General features: G+C 42.3%; 1 protein-coding gene across 7 annotated transcripts in view; it reads left to right on the forward strand.

The window, feature by feature from the left end:
- Window positions 1-17,774, forward strand: part of LOC117953863 (zinc finger protein 521) — a 90,566-nt gene that overhangs the window by 64,060 nt on the left and 8,732 nt on the right. For all 7 annotated transcript variants that reach the window (XM_034887268.1, XM_034887267.1, XM_034887261.1 and 4 more), the window contains 2 exons: window positions 7,184-7,315; window positions 14,419-14,534. In XM_034887268.1, coding sequence (XP_034743159.1) covers window positions 7,184-7,315; window positions 14,419-14,534 — 248 coding nt within the window. The remainder of the gene's footprint in view (window positions 1-7,183; window positions 7,316-14,418; window positions 14,535-17,774) is intronic.

A 17,774-nucleotide genomic window follows, 5' to 3' on the forward strand; every position in this document is an offset into this window, starting at 1 on the left:
AGCAGGCTAAGGGAGTCAATTAAGGCAAGCACTGATAATTATAAGCCAGCAGAACGCAGGGGCTGGCTAATTGTACAGTGTTCCATGCCGTGAGCCCAGCCAAGGGGCCTCTCCGCATCGCTCTCTTTCCCTGCTCCTTTGTGTGGACCACAGACCCCATAGAGCCACATACCTCAGTCTGACAATACCACAGTGAGGCTAGCGGAAAAAGCCAGGCATGTGCCCATAATTAACTTTTTACATTCAGGCCACTCAATCTTTTGAGAGCTGAGAGAAATTCTGGTCGGATTCACAACTCGTTTTTTTTCTCCTCTTTGCTTCTTCATTTTTGCCAGAAAGTATTCCTTTTTTCTTTTTACTGTTTCTTTGCTTGTTTGTAATTTGTTTTTTCTTCTCACGTGCTCAGCAACTTTCAATGAAAGAGAGTTTTGTAAAGTCAGGGCATAGCCACTTGACCTTTATTTTCTTCTAACAAGAAAAAGCCTAGCAGTTTAGAATAGGCATGTATAGAGTAAATTAGAGCATTTCAGTGCAGAATGGTTTGTGTGGCTGCAGGGGGGTCCAGCACTCTCATGCAATCCATCTCAGCAGCCTGCACTGTTTGTCCCCAACGGACCTCCATACCTGCCTGCAGCTGCAGCGCCTACACATCATTCGTTAACAAGTATTCAGCTTTTGCCTTTGTTGTGTTGGATTTCTCCCTTCTCTTTTTTTTCTTTTCTTCTGCCTCTATGACCTACACACTGTTCATTTGACCAAGTTTTAGCCATGGTGGGTTTCAGCTGTAAGAATAGCTGGTAATGTGTTCCAGGCAAAACACAAAATGGCATCGTTCAAAGCACACAGTAGCGCCAAGTCCTGCTGAAACACCAGCTTCTTCATGATTTTACTAGTTTCCCTTTGGTAGGCTGCAGGCTGATGAATTACATTCAGGGCTGTTTCAAATATTCAAATGTATATAAATACAAATGCACAAAACTTTTAATTATGATTAATAAAATGACCAAGGCCCTCCAAAATATATTACACCACATATGTAATGACAAAGCTTGTGTGTTTTTCTTACACTTTTACTATCTTTTACTTTTACGCTTTTACTTTTACACTTTTCTATCTGTCTATTGTGACATTGCACATTTACTTATTCTATAATTTAAGAAAAAGAAGAGAATGAGAAATGTCAACATATAATCTGCTATTGAAGGAGACAAAATCTAATTTCCTCTGATATAATGCCATGCTGCCACAACACAGCTGAGTAATAAAAGCTTCTTAACGCCTAATGTAAGCCATGCATAAAGGAACACAAAGCACAGCATGTTCTTCATAAAATACCAGGCTTGGTGTTGGAAGCGGCACATGCATTCATGCTGTCTGAACTTATCCTTTTTACATCTGGGTTTTCTGGTATAAAATAAAGGAATAATAATAAGAATCATAAGAATGATAAGAATACGAATAATTGGCTTTTCCATAAGAACCCATTCATGCCAATTAATTGAGCATAAAGGTGTGCTTTTTTCATATGTTTCCAATATTAATGACTTTTGGTTTTATTTTATTTATTTGCTCCTTCGGAGTAAGAACTGAGTTTTTCTAAACAGATGCACAGGGGCTCTTGGCAAATAACTCAAGTGGAAATGTCTGCTCAGTGTGTTTATGTTAGGGAGAAGGAGAAGTGTCCTTATGTTTTTGTCCCCCATGTTTTGTGAACTCCAAAAGGTGTTCTAGTCTGCTAAACCTTTTGTAACATCCATTCAAGCGTTACGCATGTTTATCTCAACACAAAAACCTGTCAGTTTGGTGTTTCTACCTCTGGCCCTGTAGCCATGGGAGCTGTGAGGCGGTTAATGTAGGCGCAGAGTGGCTGATCCTAGCAGGAGCCTAGCCCTGCTCTGATTAGCACCTCCAACGAGCTGCCATGCATCAGAGCTGACATTCTCCCAGATCCATGTTCCCCCACAATCCTTTGCTCTTGCTGTGTGAGGGTGTCACCACCACTGACATGCCACAGCCAACACCTCACTCCTCCTTCTCTCTCTGGAGGTAGGAAAACAGCATCAGGCATGCACCGAACTTGGGACCCTGACATGAGGGCTTTGGTACCTCGCTTAGCTCGTCTTCTACTTTTTACTTGCAGGCACAGAATGTGTCTTTTGCATTCCCACGTCCCCACAGGCAAACTGGAGTAAAGCTTTCCCTTTAATGCTACGGTAGTTTTCCAATCTCTTTGATTTTATTAGCTAGCACTCGACCACATTTCCATCACAGTTTGTGTAATACATTAACGCTTTGATAGAATGGGGTGAATTTTCAAGGTGCCATGATTAAATCTTGTACTTTAATTTTGACATTTTGCACTTGATTCACTCTGTCCTTCTCAAACTGTGGAGGCAGGAAATAGATATTAGTAATGTTCCCCCCAGGCGCCAGTTCTCCAATCAGTTTTGGTCCAGGGGGAGTCCGTCCCTTTGCGCTCCCACCTACCACCTTCCCACCCCCTTCTGCAGCATTCTCCAGGCCTTAATGGGACTTGTAGTACTTTCGAAATGAGTTTGTTCCTTATGAGCAGTGCTTCCACCTCAAGAGAGCACACCACACGGAGGTGGAGTCAATTTGTATTCACCCATAATTCCCTGGGCCTTAATCACTCTGATTTTCCCCCCATTATCTGTTAATGGATAGTTCCCGCGGAGAGAAGAGAGAAGTAAACCCACCTACTGTTTACAGGCCTGGAGCTGTCTACTTTGCTACCATCCACAATCCCGTAGTGGGTTGTATATACAGCAGTGAGTCCGTTGAAAACCATATTAACATACAACTCCAACATCAGGCTGAATATTGTGAAACAGATGGCAGAACGGAAAGCAAACTCTTGCTAAAGGTGAAGTTCCTCATAAACAAGATAGCTCCGAGCTGGTGTTTCTGCTTTTATGGCAACTTTTGGCAGTTTAGAAACTTTGTAGTGCCAGTTTGACCGCACCAACTGTCTCTGGCTTTTCCAAAACAACCCATTCCTGCCTACTACATTTTCTCATTTTGTTTTCCCCACTTGTTTACTCATTACTTTCAGCAAAGAAGTGCCTTGATTGATGTCCTTAATATCATTTGTTAGAGTATGCTGCTTTGGCGACAGAAGCAGCATGGGTCCCTCTAAGAGTGAGCTTCAAAGAACCATTCACTATCTCCCAGAGAGGAGTGTAAATCTAAGTATCAGATTTTTCTATTCCGAAGCCAAATGATCAAAGTGATTCTGAATTCCCTTCTAACTCAAACTGCTCCTCAACAGAGAAGTTTAAATAGAGTAAGGGCCAGTGGTGGTGGAGTGGTGGTGGGGGGAGTGGTGATGTTGGAACGAAATAAGCTGAGGGAGAGTTTTTAATTAAGCAATGTCCTGCGTTATACTTAACTACATACCATTATCAGAAAGTCTTTAGTTACTTTAATTTCTGTCTTTTACTCACTGTCGGCTGATTGCTGTGCATATGACACTAAGCAAACAGAGGCGTCTCTGTCAAATGTACACACACCTTTAACGTACAGAATTCAATATGCTGCAGCTGTGCCGTTGTTACTTAAAGAGATCACTAAACTATGCAAGCCAGACCCGCATGCCCCAATGTCCCAAACAACCTTCAACGGCGCATGAACTTCAGCCTGGATAAAAAGTAAACAGCACAGAGAAATAAAGACCATTCTTTTTTAGAGTAGTTTTTCCACTTTGCCTTTCCTTCGCCTGTCCTCCACATGGGAGAGATATTAGGCGTTTGTGTTTTAAGGAGCTGTGAAATACATAAACCATGAGCCACAGGAACGCGAGGCCCTGTGGATATGCAGATGGGCTTACTTTGCTGGTGTCAGGGATGCTTAGAGAGAGCAGTCACAGGAGCCATTCTCATCTAAAGGATTTTCTTAGGAGTGCTGAGGGACAGGGTGGTGGCAGCGGAGAACACTCGGGAGCCTCGGAAACAGAGAGTCAGAGAAGAGAGAGAGAGAGAGAGATGAGAATAGAGAGAGAGAGTTGACAGTCCCCTGTGGCCCTGTAACTATATCCAGAGTCGGCTCAGTGCATAGAGAGGGGTGGGAGCCCACGCAGGGCCAAACTGATTGGGCAGCCCTGGAGAAAGGCTGGGGGAGCAACAGGAAGTGACCTCAGCCCAATGAGGCAGCTATAGGGGCGATCGAGCTGACTTCCTCCCTTGGCTCTCACTAAGAAACAGGCTGCCAGCTTGATTCAACCGCTGTTACACTGCTGAATACAAACCCAGCCCTACACAGGCTGCATTACAGGGGCTAACAGAGCACAATTTACTCATAACAGACTCACAGTCAAACCTCTATTGATCCCTCTTTTCTTTTCCCATCTGTTTATTTATATAGTACATTGCACTATTTCAGTTAAGGGTTCTTTGTAAACATATGAAAAACTTTGTACTGACAAAAATGTAAACACATATCACTGTAAATATAGTAATGTTGTATTTAATATACTGTGTTCCAAATCAACAACTTTTTTTAATTGTGAACAATTCCCATTAAAACACCAAAACCTACACTGAATTAATCCTCCTAACAAGGATTGTGACTGTAGCCAAAGACATACTGTAGCTCATTGCTCTGTGCCATAGACCTCTATTGTTTCCAAAAACTATTAGAACACATGAATGAGCCCCACCTGTGCACCGGGTAACGTGTTGCTACATTACAATGAACATGGGCAATGTCGTTTACTTTGAGTCAATCCCAAACACACCATCCCGCTTGCACACCAAATGTGTATAAATGCACGAAAAATAGTTCCCAGCAAATGCACAATTTACTCCTGTTTTATTAACGTTTGGTAAAATCTACAACGTCCAACTGTTTTTAGGTAATTACTGCTCCTTTAAAAAAAATGAAACTAGATATTTACAACTTGTTTTTAAAGGTGTACTTATTCAATGGGAATGAACAGGTTTAATGCCAAGAGACACATTCAGGGTAGGGAAGTTGAGACAGGATAACACAATGTTGATTTTAATCCGTTAATGATCATTGTTGGCATAAGAAAAATGTAGAAGAACACCAGCCTTATTCTTCAAATGGTGAAACATATTGTATAAATATGTCTATGCCACTTTCCCTTGATGCACCTGCTCACAGACATAAACACACACATGCATGTACACAGGGTCAGTCAGGCAGGTGCAGAGTTATCTGCATAATGAAGCAGGCCAGGTCTCCAAAGGGACAGCGTTATGCGCTAGGGTCAAATAAGGGGCTGCGCATATGCCAGAAGAACAGATCTGTGAACCCTGCAGCAAGCTTGACCTCTTGTACACCCTCACACAGATAAGCAAACTTAGTGGTGATCAAAGAGGGCAGTGATCCTATTGCACGGCTGCGTTGATGCACTCGTGCCACCCTCCTCCCCCTTCTCTCGCTGATGCCTGCTGCCACACTCAGATACACATGTAGGCTACAGAACAGCTCATCTGTAAAATGTATGATTGCAGAACATATCATGAGCTGCTTTCATCGGCTTTTACCTTTTACTAGACAGTCATGAGGGAACATAGTCTGTTAGCTTTGGCCGATGCACAACTTCCTGTATGTTTTGTTCTTATGCTGTAGACACCACCTAATGCAATATGCACTGCCACATGTTTATGCTATTGAGAAAAGATTGTAAAAGGACATGTGGTATTATGTTACAGGAGCAAGTTCAATATGTATACACTGTTTTTTTTGGCACTGCAGGAGATGTTTCCATTCCCCTCTCTTCCTACAAATGCCAGGGGTCGTTAGGTGGCAGTTGTTACTATTAGTCAGACTCAATAGGTGCAGAGATACTACAGTACCTTTTTCTATACCCATGTATCAGGTAAGCTTAGTAAAGTAAGCAAAATAAGTAAGAAATTGAAAAATAGAAAACTGATGGTGAAAAAAACAGATATAAGCAGTTTCTTTACAGACAAACCTAAGCCTAAACAAAAGATCTGTTTCAGGTGAGACTGTAGTGGTCAGAAGAGAAATAACTCTAAGGAAAAGGAATGGAAATTTGCCGATGAAGTTAACATTGTAACTATACAATACTTATATTGTTTAGCAGCAGTTTTCAGCTGACATGTTTTGCCAAATTTGCCTAAAGCACCTCTACTTGGATCCTCCAGGGCTTGAGCTGGGCACAGCTGGTTAGGTGGACTGTTTATTCATGCTTCTAGTACCCAGGTCCTATGCGATGGGCACTGGGCTGTAGAGACCTGGGGATAAACCCTAGATGAGTCCCATGTGTATCCACCCCACCCTCTTTGCAGTAGCTGGCCTAATGTCAGGGTTGGCAGGAGTTTGATCGAGCACCAGCCCGTCCCCATAGCAGACTGTATGGGCCTTTTTTTTATTGACGCGCTGGAGATGGGCCGTTCTCTGGAAGCTTGAGTCAGCACATTGTTGTGCTCCAAATGAGTCTGTAGGTTCACAGTCTGAACGACATTTATTTAAGCTATCAGTGGCCTCGGCTGAGGTAGTCTAACGTTAAGATAGATGTGCAGGGAATTCTAATGTCAAGCAGATAAACTGGGAGTCTTTCGTGCTCTTAAAATAACACGTCGTATCACTGTATTAAAAATGTCGACATGTGAACATGTTGTAGAGGAGAGCTGTTTTGGCAGCATTGACAGTCAGTATACACTGAAGAAGTGATGAGATGATTAGGTGACATAAAATCAAGGTTTCAGAAACTATTTTTTAATACTATTTTGTCCTTGCAGCAATAGTAATAACACTGCACATCTGAAATGAGACTAGTAAAATATTCTTTCTCAATTATTTATTTTTGATTGTTTCCTTTGTTTTAGACGTCCTTCAAAATCTGCTGTAATTTGCAGATGCTAAAAATAAATGATTTTGCATGTAAGTTATTCCAAATGAGGACGCTCACCATGTTTTAAGTGCAAGGCCTCCTCTGAGTGATTAGAACCCTTGCTGGTCATCTAATGTTTGCCTGATGGGTGCACATCGCACTTTATATTATTTCCTGTCTTGTAAAAATCACAAGCAGAGTTTTTTTGCAACAAATGTGTTGATTTAAATTGTGAAAGAGGAAAAGAAAAAAAACAAGGCAGAATGAGACCTCAACCATTCATGCTCTGCTTATTTTCTTTCTTATGATTTCCTGTGTGTTTTTGTTGTTTCTTCTCTGCAGAGGAAGGATTGAACCACGAATGCAAGCTCTGTAGTCAGTCATTCGACTCACCAGCGAAGCTTCAATGCCACCTGATCGAGCACAGCTTTGAGGGCATGGGAGGAACCTTCAAGTGTCCAGTCTGCTTTACAGGTATGTATTGTGCGTGTGTTTGTGTCCATAAGAGTGTATCATGGATTTGCAACCCAGTGGACTGACAGTTTTGAATGGTAGAGTTGTTTTTATGTACATGTTTAGAGACATTTACATTCTCAAGACGCAAAGATTTGCATTTCCGTGTTGTTTTATGTGTGCAATGGCAAATGGGTTCTAAATGAGTTGAGGAAAGGTCAAGCAAGCAGGTTGGCTAAAGCTGAGAACAGTTTGCTGCATGTGGCTTTTTATTTAGTCAAATTGCCTCCAAATCAAGGCCAAAGAAGTGTCATGAGGTGAGAGTTGGGGGATGAAAGAGAGCAGGGGGGAGGACAGTGTGAGCTGAGGGGAGATGGGGGATGGAGGAGTGGGCAAAGAAAAGGAGATGTGCTAATTGTGGATGGCAGTGGTGCTGATAGCTGTAATGATCTCATCTGTCTCTGTGCGTGGAGGTGGAAGGACCAGACTCCTCCTGAGAGGATAGCGCCCTCCTTCAGTGTCAACAGGGTTAACTATCTCTATAATGAAATCTGCAAAGTCGTTAACTTCAGCTCTTCACTCTTTCTCCTTTCTCAGCTCTTTACTCTTCTTTGCACTTTTTGGGTCCTCAGCTCATTTCCGTCTTTTGCGCCCCCTTCACTAGTTATACCAATTAGCATTTATTGGTTCACATTTAGCATTATGCTCAAATATTGTTCCACATTTCTTACCTCTTCATCCACCTCACTACTCAGCTCCTTATTCATTTTCCTCATATATTCTTCTCTCTACTCCCCTCTCGCTACTCCGCTTTACTTCTCTTATTGCTTTTTTGGTCTTATCTCTCTTTTAGCAGAAGCCTATTGATATATCCCCACCCTGAACCCCCCTTCCACCCCTCACAGGGGTCTGGGCATTTAATATACAGAGCATGCCTCCTTCATCTGAGCCTTCATTTTCCACCGCCGGCTTTGACAGACAGGTCCCCCCTCTCCCTCCGCGTCCATATCGATCACGGCGCATGAGAGAGGGATGCTGGGAGGGAGGGGAGGAGTGAGAGACAGAGTACACCCTCAGGACAGTGGTCGCAGAGCAGACAGACAGATGGGCAAAGGCCCATGGTGGTGGGGAAGGCAGGCTGTGAAGAGCATGTATGGACTGAAAGGCCTCCCTCTGTTGGGGATGCAGGGGACAGGCAGACTGAAGTCAGAGCACTCGGAGGAAAAGGAGGAACTGAGAGTTTGGCTGACAGCTGTCCTTGAATATATTTCTTCAAGTTGAGCCTGGAATAAAGCAGAGAAAAGACACTACTTTTACACCCTGACATACACTAACTGGCAGTTTGTTAGATAAATGTATGTAGGCTTCTTTTCATTATGTGTTCAATTTAAACATAATTTTGTTACTTTTAATACATATACAGTCATGCAGCAGCAGTATTCAGATCTTATACCTAGGTAAAAGTAGCAACAAAACAAAGAAAAAAAATGTTCTCTAGCACAGTATTTCATTTGTTTTCAAACAATGTCTGCAATTAAAGCGTGATTAACTTCTAATGGTACTTCGGGACTCAGAGCATTTAGTTAAGGTTAAGGGAAAGATTCTGGTCTTGCATAGATGTTGCACATATTGCACAACACAAGGAGTGTTTATTTTATTTATCCAAAACCACAATCTTAAATTAACCTTAACCTTAGTGGTTTTGTTGCACAAACACAATCAAACAGGACTCAGGATGTGAACGCATGGTTTCCCATGAAAACTAACTGGCAAAACAAATTGGTAGTGTACAAAATATAATTTCTAGGAGAGGGTTTTAAAGTAAAGTAAAATTAGAATTAGAAGTATATAAAGTAAGTATTGTCAACACAATGGATATAAATAATAAAATGTACAAACAAAACTACACGTGATGCAGTTACTCCTCATACATGTATATACATAATAATATTTACCGTGATTATAACAGATATGCAGCGCTTATATGTTGTAGCTTGTTCAAAGTTGAGCTATTTTTTAAAATCTTAATACTCAATGAGTAAAAAGAAGAATACCAAAAAAGGAAAATACAGTATTTATCTCTGAAATGAAGCAGTGTTAAGTTATAAAGTTATGTAAAGTACTTATTATTACTGTCATAGTTATGTTAGGGCTTATCCAGAGCCTACTTCTCATAATTCACTATTTAAAGGTGCAATATATAATAATGAGAGCTAGCGTTTAAAACAGTTACTGCAGTACAAATTCAAAATACTGGAGAGTCGTCTACCCAGCCCCTTCCTCCTCAGACTCAAAGTTCACAGAGGCTGAAACCGCAGCATCCACACCGCTTTGAAACCGCTTTGCCAGATCGCCCTCCAAAGCCTGCTGAAGTAGCATCCACAACAATGTTGCTAGACGCTTGTCTCACATAGGCAGACATCATCATAGCAAAGCAAAGCAGCTAGCGTTAGATGCTGGCTATATTGACATTCATAGAAGCCAGTGCTCACGTGGAACTCTTTACCCAACTGACAGACACACTTCCTAAGCTTAGAATTACAATAGGAACTGCTAAAAATAGCACTATCTTGCTGTCCTCTCCACCCGACTTAACACACTTTATTGGCTTAGAATTTCATCAACAATTGCTGAACACACTGCAAACTCACGGTCTTCTCTTCTCAATTTACAGCCCCCTCTCTTGGCTTAAAACAACTCACCATTGTAAACAGCCTTGGCCCACCTGCCTGGTCCTCCGATAACATTAGCAGGGTTAGCATGGCGGCGTTAGCCAGGACCAGCTGGGGTCATTTTACTGGCTGCGTCTCAATTTGGTTTTGTGAGTAACCTGATAAATTAGCCTAAAGCTAATGCTTACCCGTTCAGGAAGAAAATAGCCAACCCAGCGTCCTTTTGGGTTCTAAAGTTTCCATCTTTCAAATACATCTCCAATATTTCACCGGGGTCTGTAACATGTCGGGTCACACAACTGTTAGAAACATTCCGTGTTTTTTTTAGGTCAGGTAGAATATATCTCTGTTGATCCTGTTTGTTTGTTTGCTGCTTTCATGGCTGTACTAATGTTACAGCTGTAGCACGCTGGGTTCACGTGTTTACAGGTATATCTGGCAACCCAGAAACTCCATCACGGAATAGACATTTCCAAAGGAGAAAATACTGTCATTGGCATTCTTAGAAAAGACAGTATTTCAACTTAATATCTGATTATGCATTGGTGTCATTTTGGATTTATTACAGTAAATATATTACATATTGGACCTTTAAGTCATACAAAGATTTGATTAGTCGGTGTGGATGAGATGCTGTTGATGTTTTGTGCACTATTCCAAAAATGTTATTTACAGATTACAATGATCCCTATTACAGACATAATGAGTCTGGACATTAAAAGAAAACTTTGATCAAACTAGGTGGTGCTGGTAATAGAGGCTGGGTCATTGAGCTCACTAGATTTACTTTACCCTTTGTTTAAAAGATCATCCCCACTCTGTGCCCATGTGTTAGTTTGATATACCCCCCCGTGCCCCAAAAACTTAGTGGGAGGCAGGGAGTGCTTGTCATTCTTTAGACATACCTGATTATCCTCAATCTGCACCTAAGGGAAGGGACTGAGGGCAAACCACACCACAAAACAGACCGGAGGAAAGAATGGGGAAAAGTAAGTCGTAGACAGTACATGAGGGGAGACAAAATAGAGGAGAAAAGGAGACTAAACTTGGAGGAAGCTGAGAAGGTTGTAACTGGCAAGTTTGGATGTGAGATGAAAGGGGGGAAGAGAATGAGGAAAAGAGAACTGTGTAGGGGAGGGAGGGCAAATGGAGAGAGGTCCATAAGCCCCTGGATGATGAGAGGGAGGCTGACTCTCCCAGGACAGATTTGACAGGTTTCAGAAGTTGGGGAGCCTGCAGCTAGAAGTGTCTGTCTGCACCCTTAGGAGCAGTAGTGAGGGCTGGTGTGGAAATTGTGATTGGTAATATGTGCTTAAGACAAACAAAACAGAAGAAATTGTGCCTGATGAAAGTGTGTGTGTGTGTGTGTGTGTGTGTGTGTGTGTGTGTGTGTGTGTGTTTGTGTGTGTGTGTGTGTGTGTGTGTGTGTGTTTGTGTGTGTGTGTGCTTTTCTTTTACTTATGTCACAGCGTGAAGTACAACTTGAAAAACTACAGGATGCGAATCTGCAAGATTCTCACAAATACAGTAATTTAATTGGCTTTTTGTTTAGTCGCTGCCCATGTTCTGCTGATGTGTGATGACAGAATTATAACATTTTGCATCCAAAAAAATCAACATGGGCTTAGCTTTAACTCAAAAAAACATAATTATCAGCTTATAACTCCAAATCGACTTACATAGCCGAGTTGTTTGTGTTAAGAACACTTGGATCAGCCTCTGCATTGTGAATTTTTGGATTAAGCAGAAATGAACACATGTGGGCTAGACAAATAAATAAATGAAAAGGAGAAAGGAAAAAAAAGGATAAACTTTTTTTCTCTCCCTGCACAAACATCTTAGTATTGGTGCAGTGCAGGCTGCAGAGAGCACCACCCTGCCAAAATAAAGATGAGCTGGGGCTTGTAGTAAAGGAGACGTCTGCCATGGGCTGCCCCTGAGATCTAATCAGAGGGCTTAATATCCCCCACAGCGAGGAGACCTTGGCCCCTCAGCCCCCTCAGCCCTGACACCCCTGACGCCCAACCCGGCTCAGCGCTCTGTTCAGCTCCACTCTGGCTCCACGGCCAACAAACTCCACAAAGTTGTCTCTCCCTTCTTTATTCTGTCTCATTCTCAGCAGGGAGAGAAACAATGGCCAGCCACTGATCCTGTTTGGATGTGATTTTGGATTATTTCTCGATGTTGTCATTTTAACCCTCTAGGAGGACATGCCTCCTTTAAATGGGCATGGCAATGGCATATTTCATAAGTGACTCTTGCTGCCAAATACCAATACAATGTCCCCTCATTGGACGTTTCAGCTTATCCCTTTATGACATGTAGCATGCTAATTTGATTATGCATGCAGGTGATGAAGACTAAGACAGAGTCTTTCTTTTAACTCTTACAACTACTTAAAGCGCTACCAAAGTTAATATTAGCAAACATTGCATTTTCCAATCATCTTTAGTAATCATAAAAACAACCCAAGCCTGTAAAAAACGTCAAAACTGAACTAAATGAATTAGCTAAGAAGTTGTTGAGCTTCCATTTACATCTTTGCCTTAAATGTCACAAGTCCATTTAGTATTTTTTGTTCTTATAGACAGTTGACTTGCTAGTGCCATTAGTGCGTTTAAAGCTCTGGCACTTAAGTCAACTGTCATAATCCACTTGCATATGAATGATTGCAGAGCTATGAATTGATAAATGCATAGCTGATTAAATGTGTCTCTTACTGGAACTGGACCAGATATGCATGTAAACCACACGCATCAGCTAGCTTGACATCCTAGTTGTGTTTGGCCCTATTGTATAGTATTTGAAGGCCCCCCAAGTCTCAAATCCATTTTTATTTTTGCTGTATTGACATTTTCCTCCGCTAGCCAAAGACATAATGAAGGCTTCCTGCAGCTGCTGTGACCTGCTTCTGTACAGTATATGCAGACAAAACACAACTAAAGAAAAAAGCTATTGTTTATCCACACATTTTGTCTTTCAGAGCATGTATTCCCCACATAGAAAATTGTCATCATTTTTGGAGCATAACAGAGGCTCAAATGGGAATGATAGCCGAGGCCTTAACCTTGAGCGGCAACGTTTTGTAGCAGACTGTAAAACCAGCCGTCTATCTGCAATTGTGTTTGTCTCCATATTGTTGTGGTCATTACTTTCTGAAATGGACCATGGAGTTGTTGTTTGTTCATTAGGAGGTTTGTTCATTTCTGGTTAACATGCTGCCATGTTCCAGAGACAGCTGTCACCCTGGGCATTAGCAGTCTGAAAGCATCACCACAGTGTGTCTGCTTTAAATCTAAACTTTTATTTCCCAGGTCAGGAGTGTGACATTCAATGAAGCTGAGTGTGTCTCAAGTGTACGCAGCTCAATAATTAATAACCGCTCTCCCAGGTGAGCTCAAATTGGGACACGTTAATGTTGCAGAGCCCCGCCACAGGGCTTCAGCGACCCCAAAGCCATCTCCGACAGACACCTCACCTTTTGTGGCTGTGCGTTTTTTCTCCCTCTCCTTGTGGCCCCACGGTGCATGCATTAGAAGAAAAGTTATTTTCAGCTGTAAGAAATTCAAATGAAGCCCCCACATGCTAACTTTTCCAGAGCATCCAGACCTTTGAGATTAGACAGTCATCCTTAAAGCACAAGGGTCTGGGATAACAAACGGCATGTTTGAAGTGCTCCTTGGAGAATGCCGATACACACACGCACACATGCACACACACATATACACACAAATGCAAGACACAAGAGCCACACAATTGCCTCCCCCTTAGCTTTCTAGCTTGGACTTTGGTTTAATTAAAGCACAAATGTATGGTATATGTTTTAAGTGCCAGCAAGTTGTGTTTATATGATGGTGAATGTAGTCTGAGTCTGCATGAATAAGTAGTGCAACACCATGAATATTTATATTGTCAATATAATTAGCGATGTAGACTAATGGAGGCCATGTTTTGCACTTGAAGCCTTGCCAATTTCTTGGTTCTTGGTTGTTTATTTTCTGGCTTGTTGTCCCCACAGTAGTGCTAAATAAAGAGCATCATTATTCCCAAAACATTATATATCCGCTAGCTCTAGTGCCACGAGTAGGACCACTCTAGCTTCACTGTTAACATCTAAATTGTTGTCTGTCTTTTGTTTTCAATTATATAGCAAAATACATACAATGTTTTTTTTTCAATTATTGACAGTGCATTCATTTGTTTGTAATTAAGTCATTTTCCTTGCATTTTGACATGGTCTTTCTCCAATTTTTATTCAGACAGATGCAAATTGTGATATTGTCTTTGATCCCTTAATTCAGGCAATGCTCTACTCTAGTTTACCACAGTCAACAATAGGAAGCAAAGAGTATGGGCTTTTTACACGGACAATTTTTGAAATTTGCTAATTACAGCACTTTTAAAGTCATGCACTAACATTCAGTTATGTCTTCTCCTCTGTCCCTGTGTCAGTGTTTGTCCAGGCCAATAAGCTCCAGCAGCACATCTTCTCTGCACACGGCCAGGAGGATAAGATCTACGACTGCTCGCAGTGCCCACAGAAGTTCTTCTTCCAGACAGAGTTACAGGTGAGCCTTGGGCCGGCGTAGCAAAAGAGCCACCAGCAGAAGCTACGACCGCTAATCACACATGACAGCTTAACAAACACTAAACACCGCTCACTGCACTCCGGCTATGCCCTCCGTCCCAGCTGGGATGAGAGACTCAGAAGGAATTATTTCAGTCCGTTTCCAAAACTCATTTGTGATGTGCAGATATGATTTGATTTGCTTATTAGACCAGCAGAGCACTAAAATATCTGGAATTAGAGGATTAGTGGAATGTTCGTTTTTGAAGAGGTAATTACATACAGTGCAAAGGCAAAAACACAGTTGAGTCAATACGCCTGCATCTCCCCTCCTAATCACAGAGGAGGCCTCATGGCTAAATATGAGCTTTGTCCTATGGGAGACCGTATCTGCCCTTCAACAAAGTTGGTAGTTGGACTTATGAACTCACAACGTTAGAGAGATAATCCATTTTCTAGCAATCTTTTTCTCTGGTCCTTGGAGAACATGAAAAAATGAAACAGGCCTTATTATATTATTTCAGGGCGGTGGTGTTTTCAAACAGTTTTGTTTGGGGGATTCTCTGCTATACACATGGCACACTTCTCATATCCATTGTATTACCTTTTTGAAACTGAATAATTAAAATATAAGTAGTCTATAACCATCAGGTTCAGCACAATCTCTGAAATAATTCTTAATTTGCCTTAAAACACAGAAAGAAACCACAAGCTTCTGACTTCATCCTCCAAGTAGATGTATCTGAAACTTGGATTAGCCCCACTATGTATTAATGGGTTGCCAGAGGAAGTATCCAGGGCTTGGCCGCCCATTGATCTGCACAGTCTGAACAATTTTCATATTGAGATTCAGGTTGTTAACACAGGGGCGTGTGTCTGCCAGGAGGAAGGTGAATGTGATTATTATCTGCTGGTCATTTGAGCATCGCAACCATGAATAAAACAAGTCCTGATCCACCTACATGCAAATCCACCACAAAGAAGGTTATTCAAAAAGCGTAGTTTTCCACCAAAGCACTTACGTGGAGTCTTTTCATTCATGCCGAGGCCTCCTGTTTATCGCATTTTCATCTCTCACTGGTACAAGTGTTTTCTATATAGCAGGGGTTGCTGCCGGTACCTGTAAACAATCTCAAATAACCTGGGGATATTTTCCTACTTTTTTTTGTTTGACATTTTTTGGAATGAAGTGATCTTCACCTCCCGGAGGTGTTGTTTCATGCATGATTATATTGTTTTACACACTGTGTGAAAAGACAAGAGTAGCACATGAAAGACCTATGGCACTTTGTTGTGAAACAGGGTTTATGAAAGGAGAGCAGGAATGAGCTCGGGGGATAAGACGATCATTACGCTCAACCTGTGCCATGCTCTAAAAGCAGTCCCATGTGACTGTATGCACACACTCGCTCAAATACCTATGTGGCTCATATGGATGCATTACTGTTTCTTATCACATTCATACAGAAAAATACACTACATCAGTGTATTAATACCGTGACCAACTCAAAGCTTTTTTTTATAGATCCCTCTTTATCTTAGGATGCAACTTCTGAACTTTGTGATTGTGGATGTCAAATTTGCCTTTTTTCACTGTCTATTAAAGACTTTAACAAACAGAAATTGCAGGTTTCAGGTTGGAGTCTTGTTTTTAGTTGTTGTTTGTTTTGGGTTGCCATTTCCCAGGCATCACACTTCAAAATATCTCAGTAACACAGGGCCGTCGTTTGTCAGTCTGTCTGAAGTGGAGCTGTGTTCCAGCAGCGAGAGAAGTGGAAGCTCTCTCTGTCTTTGCCAGGTCTTGAGTTTGGAGTTTCTCCCTGACACTCTGGCCCACTCACAGGCTGCCTGGGCTCCTCATCTCTCACTGTAGTCGGAGGGGTCAAAGGGCCAATGCAAGCTGGGAGAAGGAGCGGCGAGAGGGAGTGCTGCCACGGCAGGTAAAGGGAAGCAGGAACGATATTTTATTAATTTGCTTCTGAGATCCTGAAACAGACCAAAGGCTGTGACAGGTATCCAGTGCACCGCTCCACATCCTCCCCCACCGCCTCCCCCCGTGAACTCTACCCTGCAAGGGGCTAGCCAATTTTCGCCAGCCTGTCGAGATGGATGATGGGAGAGCATCCGTCTAATCAGCCCTCCTAGGACCCCCCGCCCAGCCGCCCCCCTCAGACTAGCCAGATTGACTGACTCCTGGGCCTGTGTGCCCCAGAATCCAGATTCCAAAGGAGAATAATATCTCTCTCCGTCTTTCCTCTTTCTCTCACAGACAAAAAATAGACACTGTTATACATAGACCACCATTCCCCTCAAAACTCTCCCCTCCACCAACACACACCCGCTCCCACAGCCTTCACTCTGCGCATCCCTCTGCCAGTAAAATATGTAGCAAAGTCTAGATATTTCATGAGGTGCTGATGGGGAGGGCAAGCAGGCTGGCAGAGCAGCGCTCTCTCTGACCCTCAACTACTGGTCACCCCTTGAGCAACTACAGGAGACATGGCTTCACTACATCCTGTCTCCCAAATAAGACCCACTGCCCTGTCGTTTCAAAAGACACTGCAGCCTTGTGAGATAAAAAAACGTCCCTGGGTTCTAGCAAAGTCTACATTGCAATGTGTAACTTGAGAATTAACTTCCTTTCCGTTGACTTCAGACACAGTAGCTTTTCACAGTGCAAATGGCACTGAGCCACAGACAATGCTGCTAGGCTGGATTAATTAGCCAGATTCATTAACTGATGGATGTGCCGTATATTAGCCACAGCTTAAATCTGACATTTCTCTGAGTGCAGTTCATTTGTGAAGAAACACACAAGTTCAGCTCCTCGAGCGATGTGGTGTACTGCAGGGCTGCAATCGGATTCTTCCCTCTCCCAATGATCCCAATTCCTCCAAAGACCAGACAATGAGATTGAAGTTACACAACAGTGAAGATGACATTTTCTGCGTGAGATTCCCTTGGTCCTTTTAAGCTGGGCTGTCTTTTTTCCCCTCCATCCTCCAATTTCATTATCATTCCTTGGAAGTGACACAAGATTGTAAGTCATGTGTTAAGTCGCGCCGCGATTGACGGAGGAGTAGAAGGAGGACTGGGGTACTGTATGACTTCTCCCTCTTCTCAGACGCCCGCAGGACACGTACCTTAATTGGAGTGTCTTTTAAAAGGATTCCTTCAAAGACAATCCAAAGCTCCTTGGCCTTAATGAGTGCTGAAAGTGACAAGAGCACATCTGCATCAT

Source organism: Etheostoma cragini, chromosome 12, assembly GCF_013103735.1.
Source record: "Etheostoma cragini isolate CJK2018 chromosome 12, CSU_Ecrag_1.0, whole genome shotgun sequence".
NCBI classification, from domain to species: domain Eukaryota; kingdom Metazoa; phylum Chordata; class Actinopteri; order Perciformes; family Percidae; genus Etheostoma; species Etheostoma cragini.